The 19,072-nt window shown below is 38.4% G+C and overlaps 1 protein-coding gene across 10 annotated transcripts in view; it reads left to right on the top strand.

The window, feature by feature from the left end:
* The window catches only part of snap91a (synaptosome associated protein 91a), a 58,107-nt gene that overhangs the window by 9,000 nt on the left and 30,035 nt on the right, over positions 1-19,072 (top strand). For 9 of the 10 annotated variants that reach the window (XM_061673818.1, XM_061673819.1, XM_061673817.1 and 6 more), the window contains 8 exons: positions 9,110-9,252; positions 12,690-12,765; positions 13,245-13,347; positions 13,445-13,538; positions 13,688-13,799; positions 14,005-14,111; positions 14,193-14,234; positions 17,198-17,259. In XM_061673818.1, coding sequence (XP_061529802.1) covers positions 9,110-9,252; positions 12,690-12,765; positions 13,245-13,347; positions 13,445-13,538; positions 13,688-13,799; positions 14,005-14,111; positions 14,193-14,234; positions 17,198-17,259 — 739 coding nt within the window. Of the gene's footprint in view, positions 1-9,109; positions 9,253-12,689; positions 12,766-13,244; positions 13,348-13,444; positions 13,539-13,687; positions 13,800-14,004; positions 14,112-14,192; positions 14,235-17,197; positions 17,260-17,506 lie in introns of all 10 variants that reach the window. The other variant, XM_061673826.1, reaches the window with a different exon arrangement.

Genomic DNA, 19,072 nt, shown 5'->3' with positions numbered 1-19,072 from the left:
CCCCCCCCCACCTCCCACCCCAGTGCTCTCACATATTCAGAATCCTTACCACATCTTACAATCTTGTGTTCTGATCTGTTTGCACCTATATAAACATACAGTATTCTAATTTGCACTTTTCATGTTCGTGTCTTACTCACTGTTTTTTAGGCCTGTGTGTGTATGACTCATAGCTGCCTTGTCCATATTATCCCTGTCAGTTTGCTGTCGTGGGAGTTTGGACCTGTGACGAACTGAACTGCATATTTGTTGCCACTGCAAATACTGGTGCACTGTGAATCGGTGTGAAAATATACTTATTCATTTTGTAGGTTTTCAATCTACAACCCCAATTCCAATGAAGTCGGGACGTTGTGTTAAACATGAATAAAAACAGAATACAATGATTTGCAAATCATGTTCAACCTATATTTAATTGAATACACTACAAAGATTTGAACCCCGGTCCTCAGAACTGTGAGGCAGATGTGCTAACCAGTCGGCTGCCGTTCTCAAAGTTGACGTCTCAAAATATTTATAATAATACTTACTTACTGCAAATGGAACGTTATTTGTGAGAAGGGCAGCGTGGACGAGAACAGGTCATGTACTTTAGTAATCACTTGTTTTTTCATCAATTTATTTGTTGTGGAGCATTTTAGAGGCATTTGAAGTGCTCATTCCATGTTTTTTTAGAAAATTCCACAAAGATAGCTGCCACTTGTGATGTTGCTACTTTGAGATGAACTGCAGTAGCTACAACAGAGATTGTAAGATAGCCAAAAGGTTTGTGGACTCTGACCTCACAGATGTTCTTCTAAATGAATAGACAAAACTCTCCACATACTTTACATTCTAAAATTCTATTGAAAGTCTTCCCACATTAGTGTTTTTTTGTTTTGTTTTGTTTTTCATTCAAATTCTGGTAGACGTAGTAATAACTAAATAATAGTAATAATAGTAATTAATATGACATCGGTCCACCTTTTTACAGCTATAACAGCTTCAACTCTTCGGAAAAGGCTTTCCACAAGGTTAACGAGTGTGTGTTGGGAATTTTTGACCATTCTTCCAGAAGCACATTTGTGAGGTTACACGCTAATGTTGGACGAGAAGGCCTGGCTCTCAGTCTACACTCTAATTCATCCCAAAAGTGTTCTATCAGGTTGGTGTCAGTGGTAGAGTGGTCATCTCCCAATCCAAAGATTGTATGTTCGATCCTGAGTATGCAGAGAGCTTCTACAGCATCTAGCTCATTGTTCAAGGGTATTAGTCAGGAGACGGGTGCAAAACAATTTTCAAGGCATGAAATATATACAATGGAAGACCGTAACGATCAAGTGGACAAAGTATGGCACAACAGTGGCATTACCAAGAACTGAATGTCCCCCCGCAAAATCGATGAAAACAGGTCAGGGAGGCAGCTCAAAGGACAACAGCAACATCGAAGGAGCCACCTTATCTCATAAAGAAAAACATTCAAGGCCAGCTGTATTTTGCAAAAACATACATTTTTCCACATACAAACGTATATGTTTGTATGTGGAAAAACGTATGTGGAAAAATGTGTTATAGTCCCATGAAACCAATGTAGAACTTTTTGGCCAGAATTTTAAAAATTTCATAATTGGCAAAAATGCAACACTGCTCATTACCAAAAGATTACAGTACAGCTGGAGGGAATTATGAACAGTTCCAAATACCAGTCAGTGTTACCACAAAACCTTCACACTTCTGCTAGAGAGCTGAAGATGAAGAGAAACTTAATCTTTCATCTTGACAGTGACGATAATTCATATCCAAATCAACAAAAGAATGACATCGCTAGAAGAATTTAAAGGTTTTGCAATGGCCCAGCCAGAGTGCAGACCAGAGTCCAATCAAACATCTGTGGTGTGATCTGAAGAGGAATGTGCATAGGAGATGCCTTCGCAATCTGACAATTCTTTAGCCTTTTTGCAATGAAGAGGGGGCAAATATAGCCACATCAAAATGTGCCACACTGATAGGCTTACCCAAAAACACTGAGTGCTGTAATAAAAGCCAAAGGTGGTCCAATACAGTATTTGTTTGAATGTTCCACCTGGGTGTGAATGTTTATTGTACCCCCCCTTTACAAGATTTTTTTTCTTTCAATTGAATTGTACTGATTTTACTGTAGGTCACGTTAATAGTGTAACAAGATTTGAATTTTTTTCTCATGATCACACTTTTTTTTTATCTCACAAAAACCTGCTATTTGAATGGTTTTATCCACTCTATGGTAAATATATGCCATGTGTAAAGAAAACGATACAAGCCCAGAGGTTTTTGTAGAAATAGTTCTCAATAATCAGATGTTCATTCTCTTTTCGCTCCCAATGTAAGCTCTGTCAACACTGCAAAACAAATGAAAGTCACGAAAGGGTTTTTTTCTGCAGACAGAAGTCCTAACAAAGTAGATGGGGAAAATCTTATCCATTAATGTGCCCCTGAATATATGATGGCCAGAACAGATGGATTGCTTCACATATTTATCAGGGAAGGAGCCAAAGTGGTTGTGCAGACTTTCTGTTCATCAAATCAATGCACTCAGTGTTGTTTGCCAAACCAGTTAGCAGAAGTCTATAAAACATCTCCTCCATCAAGGAAAACCTTAAAGTCTGCCATTCTTCTCTTTTTATGAAAATGTCCACTTCCAGTAATAGGGCAGCATCCACACTCTTCCTTTATTTACAAACTCACAGTTTTGCTCTTGTCGCATCTAAACTAAACTCATATATGGGGACTCTACTTTTGTAAAGGTCAGGATGGATTTGTTAGATTACAAACAGTCTTGTGGCTCCATTATCCTTGGAATTTGGTTAATCAACTAGCAGTTTAAAACAATATTTGAAGAACTCCGTTAGAGGTTTACTTAGAATTATGATAAAATACAGTAAAATATAGTGCTATAGCGTTTCTGTACATGTTGGTGTAAGTATAGTATATGGTGAATTAATTTGTAGGTATTACATATCCAGTACCTTAGATAATAATTTATGCATCATGTGAAGGATGTTTTGTATGCAAGTTACTAAAAAAAACGACAATCAAGACTCCAAGTGTCTCTGGTGGTGTGCGTCATCAGTGTATCAATAACTATATTATACAGTTTTCCATTAATGATTTTGTAACTGGGAGAATGAGGGAGTGTAAAAGCACTAAAAATGTGGAAAAGTCCTATCCACTGAAAAAAATTAGCTGTAATTTTATTTCCTCAATATCGAAGAAACATTTTGTAAATCATTCAGGTGACGATTTCTGTGTCCTTTTTATTGTTCAGCTTTGGCTCCTGGGGAATCAGTCTAGATTAATTGAAGATAAAATGGCCTGTAGGTTTGAAACCTTGTCTTTATCAATGCCTCCATTCTTCATGTTTCCCTAAGTAATTACTGCCTCTTTGTCCCATAATTTTAACTTCATCTTAAGACACCATGCACCATGTGATGTCCTTTTGGGTTGCATCATGGATCAGGATGGTCAAAACATCTGATGCTGTCTTTCTATCTCAAACAAAACCCCTGCCATTAATAATACAGAGAGAAGTTGCTCGCACATTCTTAAATTGGACATTGGTGTGGTCTTCGCCCTTTAATGTAAAATGTGTGTCCATATTTATTTGCTTAAAATATTTTGTATTGCCCGATTTATTATCGAGTCTTAGCTATTAAGGATCAATCAATCAGCCTGATGTGCATACGTGTGGTATTTGTCACTCATTGTCTTTCTTACACACACATGCAAACACATGCCCACATGAATAATTAACAAGAGAAAAGTGAGTCACACGTATGTGTTGAGGTCGATGACAACCCCCACTTATTGTGGTCAATACATTCCAGACCCACCCGCAATAGTTAAAAATCCACGATATAAGGAGACCATATAAAAAAAGTTACATTTCAGTGGTTTTACCACTAGCGCAAGCTTTAAACACATTTAAACATATTAAACGCACACATACACATACATTACAAGTGTATTTGACCTAAACAAAACTAATTGCAAGCATGTAAGCATAAGTGCTTAAAAAATACAGTATGTACTGTATTGTAGTGTCGGTGCGTGTCACATTCTGTTTTTGTTGACTTGGTCTTGATTAGATTTAGTGTCATATGTTCATGTCTTGTCTGCTCGTATGGTTTTTGTCTCCACCTGTTCTCGTCAGCCCTCTACCTTGTGTCAGCCAATCCGCCAATCTCCCTCCAGCCACTATTGTCTTGTCCAGGTTTGCCTCGTTGTCTCGTCAATTAGTTTGTATTTAGTTTATCTGGTTTATTTTAGTTTGTCTTTTCATTGATATTGCTGTCACATATCCCTAGTTTTGTCATGTATTCCTTGATTAGGATTTCTTTGTTACGTTAATTCTTGATTTTTGAGACCTTGTTAATTTAGTATTCAGACTTTTCGATGATCCTTGTTTGCCTTTTTGTTTTTGGAAATACGTTTTTGAGACTCCAGAACTCCCTCCTTGCCTCCCTGCTTCCCTGCACTTGGGTACGACATCCTTCGCCTCAAAACCACAAAACTTTGCAACTGTGGCAGTGTGGCTGCATGTGCCTTTAAAGGAGAACTAACGCCAATATGTCAAAATGTTTTGTTTTGTTTTTAATGCTCATATATTCATTATTTGCTGCTATTTACTTAAAGCTATGAAGTATTTATTCTTAAAAAAAAAAAAAAAAAAAATCTACTCACTTATGAGGCTGCCATGTTTAGGTCTTTTCACTCTCGCAATGGTGTGAATTTGCGAGAATGTGACTTAAATTTGCCAGTTCTGTCCTATTATGCAGTTTTATTTATGAAGAAGACCATACAGCGTGAGTAAATATTCATCAACGACAAACTGCATATCGTCGCTGTCGTATGGAAACCCGGCTAATTGTTCTGGCTTCATTCAAGTTGGTATTCTACCTTATATTGCCATCATATACAATTGCCACCAACATCAATACAACACCATCCCAAAACAACAGTACAATTTTCAGTAACAATTTTCGATACTTTGTGTTTTTATGTGGCCCGACACACCGACTGGGCGGCTAGCTAGCTGCTAATTCCGAAGCGCCAAACTTTTCCTCATTCTACAGCGAAGCTACAATCAGAATCAAGAACGCTTGAATCGCTGTCTCTGCCGTAGTTTAAATTCATTGCCGATCTCCCAACATTTGAATTATTAATTTGCTCTATGGAAGCGTTCGGTAAATGTCATCGTGACGTAATTCTGGCTCATGCGCATTACATTGAGTGGCAGAAGTCCCATTCATTTCCCATATAATACTGGCTAAGAGACCTCGTTTATGTGGCTTTTTATCGCAGTATGCAAGTTTGGGCCAGCTGATGCCAAGCAAACCTAAGCAGCAAAGCTTATGTACAACAGCGGCACGCAGGATTTGCCTTAAATACGAAGTTATATGGACAAATTTGTCCCAAATCCGTCCACCTGGCCTGACTGAGGGGATATATTTGATCGTCAACTTTTAATTTCGGTTTATACAAAAGATTGAATGAAAGTTTGTTGACTCATAGAAGTGTGAATCATTCAATTGTTGATTGGAAAATGTTCATTTGGACAAATGACAGCAACACATCTGCATACGTGAAGTGTATTTATTATAAGGATCATATCCATTTGTAATTTGTATATGTTAGTAGGCCTACTGCAAAAGGTATATCCCCAAAAGTAATGGCGCCATCAAGTATTTAAGAGATGCAAGTTATTAGCTAATGTGGGATTTATCTTTTGCCATGGCGTTTGTGCCAAATAGCATTAAATATGAACAGTATTATATCTAATATCATATACTGCAAAACAAGTTATTATAAAGTTAAGTTTCTTACCATTACCATATTAAGTGCCGAAAGCAAACATGAGTCAGTGGTTCCACTTGTGTCACGTAATGTGGCTGCACGTAAGCTTTCAATTAACTTCATGTGTCTTTGAAATGTCGTAAAAGCTCGAAGAATCCATCCATCCATCCATCCATCCATTTCCTCTACCCCTTATCCTCACGAGGGTCGCGGGCATGCTGGAGCCTACCCAGCTATCTTCGGGCGAGAGGCAGGGTACACCCTGAACTGGTTGCCGGCCAATCACAGGGCACAGAGAAACAAACAACCATTCGCACTCACATTCACACCTACAGGCAATTTAGAGTATTCAATTAACCTACCATGCATGTTTTTGGGATGTGGGAGGAAACGGGAGTACCCGGAAAAAACCCATGCAGGCACGGGGAGAACATGCAAACTCCACACAGGCGGGGGCCGGGATTTGAACCCCGGTCCTTAGAACTGTGAGGCACATATGCTAATCAGTCGTCCTCCGTGCCGCGCTCGAAGAATCTTTGGTTTAAAATCTCTATGTACTGCCCATAAAGCAACACGACACTAGCATTCATTCATTAAGTTTGAAACCCCAATAACTCGTGGTCGGCTATTGAGTTTCATGAGACTGAGACACCACGTCCCCATTTGGTGACGACATGCCGAACGCTCCGATATGGATTGCGCTGTGTCTGGCTCTCACGAGTGCAACTTCCCGGCTTCGTGGATCCATCCTTGTTTGTTGTGAAAGTGAATGAACCAGCGTGAGGGATGTCATTGGCATTGCTGCCTTCAAGCATGCTTTGGAAATTTGCCAACTCTTCCTCTCCCGCTGTCCGCAGTCACAACTGGTGCAATTAGGTACCGAAATATGCTACAGGTAATGGTATTGATTTTACATCATTCGGTACCAGTAGTACCAACTAGTGGCTAGCAGCTAGATGTTTGCCAGGTGGCCTCTCGCTCTCGGCCTACCGGTGAATGCCAAGTGGACTCCTTTTCAAAGGTCTTTGAGCCCAATCAGCACACTTACCTTTGATGCTGACAGCCTGACACAGTTGCAGTTCCCACCAAAGTGTTACAGTGGTACATTTTTAACAAATCAGGCTTACTCAAATGTATCTAATTTAACTACTTTCACTCGTTGCCTAAAACAAAACAATTCTCATCACATTTTTAACGGGTGAGAAGTATATATTTTTTTCAAGATGCTCAAAAGAATCAGAATGTGATTTATGTAATTAAAACGATGCACAATCGCAACAAGGCAGCTGCATCATCACTTATAATACATATTACAATGATGAAGTATGTTCATATGAGCACTCTTTAAGTTGCACTATCATGCCCAAGCCCATTATAGTACAGTACACATATCAAGCTGACCAATCAGAATCCCAGGGTAGAGCTACACTTTGTATGCGATTGCATGCTTTCCAGTAGGGTGTGGCACCTGTTTATGCAGCCATTGGGTGGTAGTGATCGAATAATCAGTGCCACAGTCTGCCAGCCTCAGTGGGAAGGAAAGAGTGAGACACACACAAGAGAAGAGTGTGGGACGATGCAGGCTGCTGACTCATCAGGCCTGGCGAGGTTTTGCGTGTAGTATGGGTGTATATTTGCGGCTTCACTACGGAAGACCGTATGCACAGCCGTCATCGCCGAATGCTGAAAGCTACATGGTCGATCTGTAGGCTTGAATAAAAAGCGACCTTGACCATATTTTGTCTGCAACAACCACAGTCCAGGGTGTAGCCTACCCGTCTCTCCCCAAAATCAGATGGGAAATGCACCAGTTTACATGTGAATCTGATCACAAAATAACACCAAAGATTATACATAGTACATTATTAGTCCTCATTAGGGGCTTCTCCATGTAAAAGGTAAAAGAGGAAAAAAAACTCCACACATGGTACTGAATCCTTTCCTGAATATCAGATGTTTTTCATGACAAAATGTTGCATGTTGTAAAACCAGTGACTTGCAGGTTAGTGCAGCTTCATACTGCAACTGTGCTAGATTATTTCTCCTGATTCTTCTTCTGATTCTGATTATTCAGTGAAAGGGCTTCATTTAATAAACGCGACTGTGGTAATGCAGTTTCTGATGCTTTCTGCAGTGGAAACTCCCATTGTTCCTCTGCAAGTGGAAATAACATCCAGATTCATTCACCACAGGCAGTGGTTGTACATCGCTCATCCAAATACAAACGGTTAATAGTGCAGCGCTCTGGCTCGAGTCGATGACATAGATAGTGTCAGACACAGCGCTAAAGAGGGATTTATTTATTTATAAGGATCCCCTTTAGCTGAATGCCAAAAACCCAACATCAGATCATATTTTCAATATCACATCAGTCAAATAGACAATATACATAATATTTACAGTAGTACTAAAAACAACACATTTGTCTGTGAAAGCTTGCATTTACGCCTTATAGTTAATATCATTTAAACAAGTGATTTGTTATTTGTTGCATTTGTGTTTGTATTTTATAAAGCATTAGATTTTGGCCATGGCTAATGACATTTGTCCATCATCTGCTGGATCTTATTTGATTGTGTAAAAACTCAGGTTTGGTGGAAGAAAAGGTATTGCTGGAGAATGTGACTGTGCTAAAGGCAAGCCTTCTGCTTTTAACCATGAGAGTTTGTGATGCATACTTTCTGTGGGATGCGTGCCCATTAACTGGGCTTTGCACTGGCACAGAGAATTCTCTTACATGGACTGGCACATCTGCTATTAAGACGAGATCATTCTTGAATGACTCCCACAGGGGGAAATCAATTGTTACAGCAATACAGGGTCAAACATCACACAGCAAATAATACAAAGGAATACAAAAAATGTATTTAAAAATATACACACCCACCTGTCAATTTTCCATGCTGCTTGTCCTCATTAGAGTTGTGGGTAACTGGAGTCTATCCCACCTAACTGCAGGTGAGAGATGGTGTAAACGCTGGACTCGTCACAAGTCAATCACAGGATTGGAAAAAAAAACTAAAAACAATCACACACACATTTACACCAGTAGACAATTGAGAGTCCTAAATTAACTCAAGAAGATTGTTTTGGGGATGTAGGAGGAAACCAGCATACCCGGAAAAAAAACGCATTATTCTGGCATCTTCCCATTTGTCATGTCTCGGCATCTCATTCTCTTCAGAATTACTGCACTTATTTGTGTTGTCCTTATTTGAGTAAAAGGGATCCAATAGATTAATTACAGGTTTCACCTGCACTATCCATCATCTAAACCCCTCTCTTCTCTAATTCCCAGACCTGATCCAGGCCTCCCAGGACTCCAGTGTGAACGTCCCTCAAATGGCTGATACACTAATAGAGAGGGCGGGCAATGCCAGTTGGGTGGTGGTTTTCAAGGCTCTGATTACTACACACCATCTCATGGTGCACGGCAACGAGGTGACAATACACACATATACTGTCCACACAAATGCCCTGATTTAGTAAGATCTTTAATACATAACATGTCCACTCCAACAGATTTTGCGTCTTGTTGGCAATAGTTGTTAAAGTGGTGGATACCGCTGTTTTTAAAAGAAGGTTTTGCGCTTTAGGTAACGCAGTTAGTTTTCACCATGGAACATTTGGGAGAGTACCGCAAGCGCGTGTGAAATTTGAAGTCATGGAATTGTTAGTGTTAGTGGAAGAGGCAAACAAACATTATGACAGAGTTACAGAAAATAATCGATCACTGTAAAATTGCAGAACTTATGTCGAGATAATCATTGTTTCTGGCATTTCAAAAATGTTTACACATGCGGAAAATATCCTCCTTTTCTCCCCATCACCTTTCATTTTGCCTGAGCCTCCTCGTCATGGTAACACACCGGCTCGTCTCAGGCTTGATAAATCACATTGCGTGTGCTAAATTGATCTATTTGAATATATTCCTCCCGGAATGCCAAAATTAACTTGTTTACTCTCATTTTGCCTGCGCTACTTCGGCACCACTTTACGTGCTGGTTTGCACCTGCCTTTGAAACGCACTATTTAAGGATGCAAATTCAGCCAGTGCATCCATCTCAGGCTTGGTAAATAATATCATAATTTGCATATAATCCTCCCACAACATGCAAAACTAACTGCACTGTAATTTAGCATGTTTGGCTGACGTAATCCCGGTTGCTCCTGATAAGTAGATCAGCTTCCACATCTGTTTGAGTGCGCAATCAAGTTTGCGCTGGTTTTTGCATGTTGCATGCAACCTCTAGTAAAACAGACCCGTAATGTTGCTAACGTGATTCTGACTGTGTATGGTCCAGTTAGACTAAAGAAACCAAAGGTAGATAGCCAGATGGATAGTACTAGCTTTATCATGTCAGAGGAAAATAAGTCCTTCCTTGTCTAACAACAATGTGTGTGTTGTTGTTTGTTTTTATTTGAAAAATCTTTGTATCCAGTAATTCAGCCATATTATGGCGAAAAACACACATACAGTATTATGCATCCCCCCCAAATTTAAAACCGTTTCCAAGTGTCTTAATAACATGCGTTTGTCGAAATACCCCATGGATCAATCATTGAAATACACCTGACAGACCTTTTGTAACTTGCTGAAACTAGCCTGACGAATATGCATTTCGTTACCATGATAACTAGCTACTGAGCTAGGGTTGGCCGCACTTTGAGCCTTGAATCTAAATAAGCGATTGTTAACTACAAAGCACACAAAAGCCCCTACAAAGAGAGCATGGATTCTATTTTCCCTTGCGGAGACAGTCCTTCATCACCTATCCACCGAATGACACTTCTCAATTAAGATAAGAAAACCTTTATTAGTCCCACAATGGGGAAATATTGCGATTGGTGTGCAGATGTGACATACTGGAAACATCGCCTAACTCAAATACTCCCCAACCCCCACCGTGTCGACAACCTGACAGAGCATTCAAGTATTGCATATGCTTATCACACGCTAACGCTGTTAGCTAATCTTTCTGTGCATCTAACAAATCTCAGTGCAGCTCTGCTCATCTGTTGGCTGTGTCAGTCTTTTAGGCTGTGAAGTCAGATTCCTCCCTAGCTTGAAAGTGGCTCTGGACCTTCGCCGAGCTGCCAAGTCATGAGTGGAGACACTCCTGTGTTGTGCTTGTTATTTTGTAAATCAGCGAAATTCTGATGACTCTCACACATTTTCAAAAATAGGCAGATAACAAAAGATCAAAAGATTTTCTTGGTTGTTCAATTTCGCAGTTGATGGGTTGGCAGGCACTCCAGACACCATAGACAAAAGCTCTGAATGGGAAACAAGAGATGACTTAGAGATAAACAGATACTGCTTTACAGCCCAATAATAATAACTGTACACGTTTCAATTGACGTGCAGGTTTCAGAGACAAATGTATGGCAAGTAATGCAATATAATGTGATGTAATGTAATAAGGCCAGACTTTGGTAAATGCACATACTGTATATGCTTATTTTCCATATCAGTTAAATACAGACTGAAACCTTGTCATGTAAAAACAAAAGTGTTCACTTATTATTCTTCCCAAGAAATTACAAAAATTTTAACATTTGAGTCAATGGAGGGGTTTGAGCATTTTCTTTCGCTTCAAGAGGAATAACAAGCACAATCTAATTTGTGACAGAAAAAGAACAGAATTTGATTTTAGACCAGATGCATACAGTACGTCTACAATTCCACCAACTGGTCCAGAATATTATATGAACACTAGGGATGTCTTGATCAACGATTTTGCACCCGATTCTGAGTCAAGTCACTTGATTTGTTGGGAGTTAGAGCTGATACTTCAGCAATGCATCAAGAAGAAAAGGATATATGTGTACACCGTTTATATCATAAGAATGCATATGATTTATTCCATAGTAAATGCTTTACAGCACAATATATAATGATTTACAAGTGTGTGTCTTATTAAAAGCATAATGCCGAGTTCATGCAGCTGTGTATTTGGTGGGTGAGTGTTTGATAATATTGCCTTTTCCACTAGTGGGGTGCAGGTTTGCTTGTCACAAAATAATTCACAGTCATTAGACTTCTAGTTGAAGAAGGAAGACGTTTAAATTTGTCATTTGACACATTTGCTAACCTGTCACTGCCTGATGCCGCTCCACCAGTGAGCTATTTTGCTATACTGTTCCCTCCAGTGGTCTGTGTGGCTTTGCAGACTTGCAGTGCCGTGAAAAAGTATTTTACCCCCCTTTTTCAAATTTTTCTTTTTTTTTTTTTTTTTGCATGATTTTCCTTCACTGTTTAGGATGATAAACAAACAAACATAAAATGCAGTTTTTAAATGGTGATTTTATTTATTAAGGGAACAAAAACAATTTAAAGCTACCTGGTCGTGTGTGAAAAGGTAATTGCCCCCCCACCCCCCTTGTTAAATCATCTATTAACTGTAGCTACTGTAATTAATTTTTTTTATTTTTTGGGGAAAGCTGACTTCATGTTTACTGACCACACACAAGCCTGCTTACCTCCAGAACTGTTTAATCAAGAAAACACTCAAATAGAGCCTAACCTGACAAAATGATGTCTGCCAAAAGATCTTAAAAAAGTCTACAACAGGCCACGGCCGTCTGTTAAAGGCACAGCCATGTACACAGGTACACTACACTACGTGCAGTATTTCTATACATTTTATGCTTGCATTATTTTGCGTGTTCAAATCCATTTAGAATGTGCATAAAAAGTGTTTTGATAGGTTTAAATATGTTTTAATAAGTTTAAATGTGGTTAAAGTGTGTGGGAAGTGTAAGCTATATAAAAGATTATATACTGTATGTTAATTCAATGTATTACAGTATGTATCAAGTTGTCATGTCTTTAACCACACTTCCTTGTACATTGTGATGTGTGTGTGCTCTTCTAGAAATTTCTGCAGTTCCTTTCATCGAGGAACTCTTTGTTCAACCTTGCCAACTTCCTGGACAAAACAGGCTCACATGGTGGGTGTTTACCAGCTCCTCTTTTTTTAAACCTCGTCAACCTTAATTCCACAGGTTAATCAATGCTTATTTCTCTGCCACTTACTTTTAATTCGGTGTCATAAGTCATACCTCTATGTGTTACTTACTGTTTGCTGATCTGACACTGGATAAATTAATACTTTTCCCTCCTTTCTAACCGATTGTCTCAGTTGAATCTCTGTTAATAACTGCAATACACACTTGTACGATTAACAGTCTGTGAAGTGGAAAAAGTAAACCTTATATTTCTAAAGCTACATTGCTTTTTATTGCATTAAATACCTTTCTCGTGATCCAAGCACAGGGTTAATGTGCAAATACTGCTTAGGGGGCGCAGGTGGCTACCAATAGCACCCCCGGGAAATTTTGTGTTTTATTTAATTATTTATAGCATTACAAGTTACAAAACTGACACCTCCCCTCTCGTCTGTGTGTACATGCATGCGCGTCTTCCTCAGGCTATGACATGTCCACCTTCATCAGACGCTACAGCCGCTATCTCAATGAGAAGTCTTTCTCCTACAGGCAGATGTCTTTTGATTTTGTCAGAGTCAAGAAAGGGTACAGTTTCTTCATTTGTCATTTCTTAAGATATTGTAAACAAAATAATAATAACAAATTGTAACATTGAAGATATGATTTTCCCCTTCCATCACAGAGCTGAAGGGACAATGAGAACCATGACAGTAGAGAAGTTGCTGAAAGGAATGCCTATCCTACAGGGTCAAATTGATGCACTGCTGGATTTTGAAGTGAGTTAAACTTACTCCAAGTAGCAGGGAACACTTAGCAAACTGCCAAGCATCAGTGCATTTATTTGTTTCTAAAAGTAACCTTATTCACCAGTCACAATATTTAATGCAACTGTATTTGATCCCATCAATTGTAATTGTGTCCAAAGGTACACCAACCAGAATTAAACAATGGAGTGATAAATGCCTGCTTTCTTCTACTGTTCAAAGACCTGATAAAGTTATATGCCTGCTACAATGATGGCATCATCAATCTACTAGGTACAGTATTTCTGCTCACCATCGAATTCATGTTAACTGTCCTATTAAATATCATGTAAAGCTGAGGACCACTTATTGAGTACCCTTGTGTAACCTCTTCCTGACATTTATGTGGACAATTTGTTCCTCCAAAAAAAAATAAAACCACCACCTCAGATATACAGTACATGTAGTATTGTAATATCACCACCACTGTTTTTTTTAGAGAAATTTTTCCAGATGAAGAGAAGTCAGTGTAAAGATGGACTGGAGATTTACAAAAGATTTCTGACTCGCATGACTCGAGTATCTGAATTCTTCAAAATTGCAGAGGTAGGCTGCAGATTTGCACATTACACTGAGTTTCTTAGGAGTCAACAGTCTGGTAAATTCTGAAATGTTTTGCTTTTCCAGCAAGTGGGAATAGACAAAAATGACATACCTGAACTCACTCAGGTAAGTTTGTTACAGCTTTGTCTCCCCATATGTTATTTATAGGTGTATACCAAAGCAATGTAAGGTATGACAGTGTTGACAATGCACAATTCTTTCAAAAATTACTCCAGTCACACTGTAACAGCCCACTCAATGGTCGTCTGGTTTACATCTACGCAAATCAGATGAAGTAGGTATTTAAACTGTTATTTGGATAAGTATACAGTACATTCTTGGAACCATTTTCTCCCCTACATTGTTCACACTCAAGGAAACGTACAAAAAGTAGATCTTTAAACCTCTCCAGAGACTTGTATCAGTTGTATTCATACCGTATGTGGCTTTAGTAGGGTGTATCATGGAGTTGACTTAAGCAGTTGGGGTTTAAAGAATTACACACATTTAATGATATTAGTGTCGATATTTGTCAGTTCTCTCTAAGTTTATTATCTCCTGCTTGGACTGCTAATAGATTCTGTTTTTACCCTTTAAGACATGTCATATCACCTGTAGTGGTGATCAACAGGGATGCAAATGAGCAGAATGATTCACCCAAACAACTTTCCAAACATAGTCGTTTATAACCTTGCCCCTCTACATTTAAATGTGATGTGCTGCACAATATGACTGATGGATTAAATGTCGGTATTAATACGTGTCAGTCTCCCAGATCCTTGAGCCAGTGATTATTGTCATCTTTTTAATGGAGAGCCACATCTGTACAAACAACAAGACTGAATTACATTACCATTTCACTGACTTTTGCTATGTTGTCATTGAATCCCTTTCCGTCATGTGTATTATTGTGAGGATAGATGTATAAATATTTTGCAGTTTTTTTTCGCAGCTTTTTTCTTGAAGCTTATAGAATTACTGCTATAGCGATAAAAGGCGATTTATGGTGGCTTGGAAGTGCAAAACAGTATAACAAATTGTGACACACTTTTACATTTCACAAAACAAATTAGGAAAAGGTGAAACACTTTTACATTTCAGAAAACAAATTGACAAAAGTTGAAACATTTACATTTCAGAAAACAAATTAAATAAAAACCAAAATACTTTTACATTTCAGAAAACAAATTAACAAAAGTTGAAACATTTACATTTCAGAAAACAAATTAAACAAAAACCAAAATACCTTTACATTTCAGAAAACAAATTAACAAAACACGAAACAAATGAACAAAAGCCGGAACAAATTACAAGTGACACAAACCGGAAAGGGAACGTACCATATCGTATCACAGATTCACGCGTTATCAGGATTCCCACATGCGTTATTGGGATGCCCACGCGCTTTCCTGGCAGGAGGCGCCCTGCTCCAATATTACTGGCTGCAGGACACGCGCCGCTGCCCTATGATTGGCTGCTGTATCCCGGTAGAACACGCGCTAGTGCTTCCAGACGGTAAAAGAAGTATGTGACTTACTAAGTGTGGCGGCATTAATATAAATGCCATTAAGCCTGAAGCCTGCCGAGAGGATGTCGGCGAGAATTAAAGCGAAAGTGTCGATATTCGAAAGCAAGCTCGCCGGCTCCATTCATTTGAATGTACATTGTAGACACAAACCTTTTCTTCTACAGGCACATTATATAGTATTTGTCTGATATTTACATTTGTTTGATGATCTTAAACAAAGTGGGGAAACTATGCAAAAATATAAGAATTTGTGAAGGAGGCCAATACTTGTTTACAGCACTGTACATTATGAATATAGTTGAATAAGAATTTTATGCTCAATATACTATATATATATATATATATATATATGGCCTGAGCCGAGGCAACGCGGCGGCACGGCTCGCAAACCCGGAAATATATTTTCACCGGGAAAGCTTCTGTCCATTTTGATTGAATGTAAGATGGGACGTTAAAACGCTGTGCGACTGAGATTAGAATTTTTAATCGCCGCAAAACCAGTCGTCCGACCAATCGGTCACTCATGGAAACAGTTGCCAAACCATGCACATAGTTCGGCGGTGTCGCCAGGTGTGCGCCAGTCTTAACCCTTACCCACCATAATTCTAACCTTAACCCATCCTAAACTACCTTAAGACCAACCCTAGTCCTAAACCTAACCATAACAAGCGTCTTTGTTTTTTTTGTTTTGTTTTGTACAAATTTGATACATATTTGGGATGGTAACATTTGTGTAGCCTACCCTTCCTGCGATGCAAGAGCCAATCATGTTGAAGCAGGGCACGTCTTGCCAAGAAAGGGCGGGGGATTTCTAATAACGCGTCAATCTGTGATATGGTGCATTTCCTTCCGGTTTGTGTCACTTTGTGTCAATTTGCTTCAGCTTTTGTAAATTTGTTTCGTGTCTTGTTAATTTGTTTTCTGAAATGTAAAAGTGTTTTGTTTTTTGTTCATTTGTTTTCTGAAATGTACAAGTGTTTGGGCTTTTGTTATTTTGTTTTCTGAAATGTAAATTTGTTTCAACTATTGACAATCTATTTTCTGAAATGTAAAAGTGTTTCATCTTTTGATAATTTGTTTTCCGAAATGTAAATTTGTTTTGGCTTTTGTTCGTGTGTCTACTGAAACGCAAAAGTGTTTCACAATTTGTTATATTGTTCTGGAAATTGGAACAGGAAAGTCTTTTCACGTCCTTATCTAATTTCAAAAAGCTACGACGATGAAGACCAATTAAACTAAAACTAAACTGTGTCAGACTAGTCGACTGACACAGAGAAGAGGCGCAGGTTGACACAACAGAAAATAAACATGAAAGGAGAATCTAATCATACTTACGACAATCCAAAACAGATACAAAGGGAAACTATTCTATTCACAGTAAGTGTCCAAAACAGTATGATGTAATGATGATGTATGGTATGAACAAAAGAGAGCTCAAAACCAATAATGAAATACAAAACACAAATAAGAAATAACTGACAAGTGACAATTCCAATATGACATTTAAACCCGATTTTCCTTCAAAATAGTGTGTACTTGTATCCTGTCTGCTACCCCACAGGCTCCAGAAAGTCTCTTGGAATCTCTGGAGACCCACCTCAACACTTTGGAAGGAAAAAAGCCGTAAGTGTGTTTCTTTTTAGCGGTGGGGAAAACAAGACAGTTGGCAATAACATGTTGGTGATCAATTGTAATTGGCTTGAGATTGTTTTGCATTTGTTGAACAAATTAAACACAATGCCAACGTTGAATCAAGATCAATTTTTGTTGGGTGCTTTAATGAAACTCTTTTCTATTTTGCCACCTTGATCATCTTTTGCCTGTCAAATATTTAACATGTTTCCTTTGATCTTTGCCCAATACAAAACAGAGAGGATAAGTAAGTATTCTCTGTCACTTGAAGTACTAAAATTCACTGCATTAGCAGTTTTGATGTTTACGTTCTATTTTTCCCTTGTTGTTTCTTCACATAACAGTGATTCTATGCATTATAGAAATTTCAATATCCATTGGAGCAAGTCATACGATCAGTATAATAATACTAAACTGAAGACGTGTTCAAAATGTGCTTCAATAGGACACATTTTGTTAAAGTTAGATCCACATTTTGAAATTATTACAAACCCAAATGTGTAAAACAAATGAAAACAGAATGCAATTATTGGAAAATCCTTTTCAACCTACATTTAATTGAATACACTACAAATACAAGCCATTTAATGTTCAAACTGATGAACATTATTGTTATTTATGTTTGTTTTTTCAAATATGTTTCATTTTGAATTTGATGCCTGCAACACTGTTTCGAAAAAGCTGGGACAGGGGCAACAAAAGACTGGGAAAGTTGAGGGCGATGTGGTGATGTACACCCTGCAACTCACTGGTTCGCATGTTGTTGTTGTGTCCCCGGACAAGACACTTAACTCACATTGGCCATGAATAAATGTGATTGGATGTTTGGTGGTGGTCGGAGGGGCAATTGACGCAGAATGGCAGCTACGCTTCCGTCAGTCTTCCCCAGAGCGGCTGTGGCTACACGAGTAGCTTTCCCCCACCAGTTGTGATTGTGGAATGAATTAATAATGTGTGCAATTGTAAAGTGTCTTTTGAGTGGCCAGAAAAGAGCTATATAAGTATAATACATTATTATTATTAATAGTTGAGGGGAAAAAAAACTGCTGTTTGGAACATTCCACAAGTGAACTGGTTAATTGGGAACAGATGAGTGTCATGATTGAGTGTAAAAGGAGCATTCCCGAAAGGCTCAGTTTTTCACAAGCAAGGATGGGGCAAAGTTCACCACTTTGTGAACAAGATTAAATATCTCGTCTTTGTAGTGTATTCAATTGAATATAAGTTGAAAATTATTTGCAAAGCATTTTATTCTGTTTTTATTTACATTTTACACTGCGTCGTTATACATGCACACAAAGCTGTAAACATATAATCTAATGAGATCCAAGACAGTGTTAACTTTACAATGACTGACAGGTTTTATTGATACTTGAGTGATACTTCTCTAATAATTTTGCAAACTTACTATTATTACATTTGTAAAGTGTTTTTTTTATTATTATTATTTAAAACATTTTTTTTATATACAGCTACTGTATTGGTGTACCAAATGACTTGTCAGTGAGTGTATAATTGTCATTAAGTCTGTGTTACTTACACTCAGTCTCCATTTGTGCAAAGGAGTGCAGGCTGGACAATTGACCCATTCTCCATATTGCCTCCATAAAAAAAACCTGCGTTTAAGTGGAAATGGGTCTGAGTTGAAATGAGTTGCAGAGTGAAGACATCAATTCCAGATGTTTCCTAGTGTGTTTGAAATTATGCCTGGTTAAAAGCTGTGAATACTTAAAACACTTAACAGTATTAAGATACTGCACATACTGTATGTGACTCTGCTTCTTTTCTAACCGGTATGCTTTTA

This window comes from Phycodurus eques, chromosome 4, assembly GCF_024500275.1.
Source record: "Phycodurus eques isolate BA_2022a chromosome 4, UOR_Pequ_1.1, whole genome shotgun sequence".
In the NCBI taxonomy this organism is placed as follows: Eukaryota; Metazoa; Chordata; class Actinopteri; order Syngnathiformes; family Syngnathidae; genus Phycodurus; species Phycodurus eques.
Note: the sequence above shows the minus strand (reverse complement) of the source record. Positions and strands in the feature narration are given on the sequence as shown.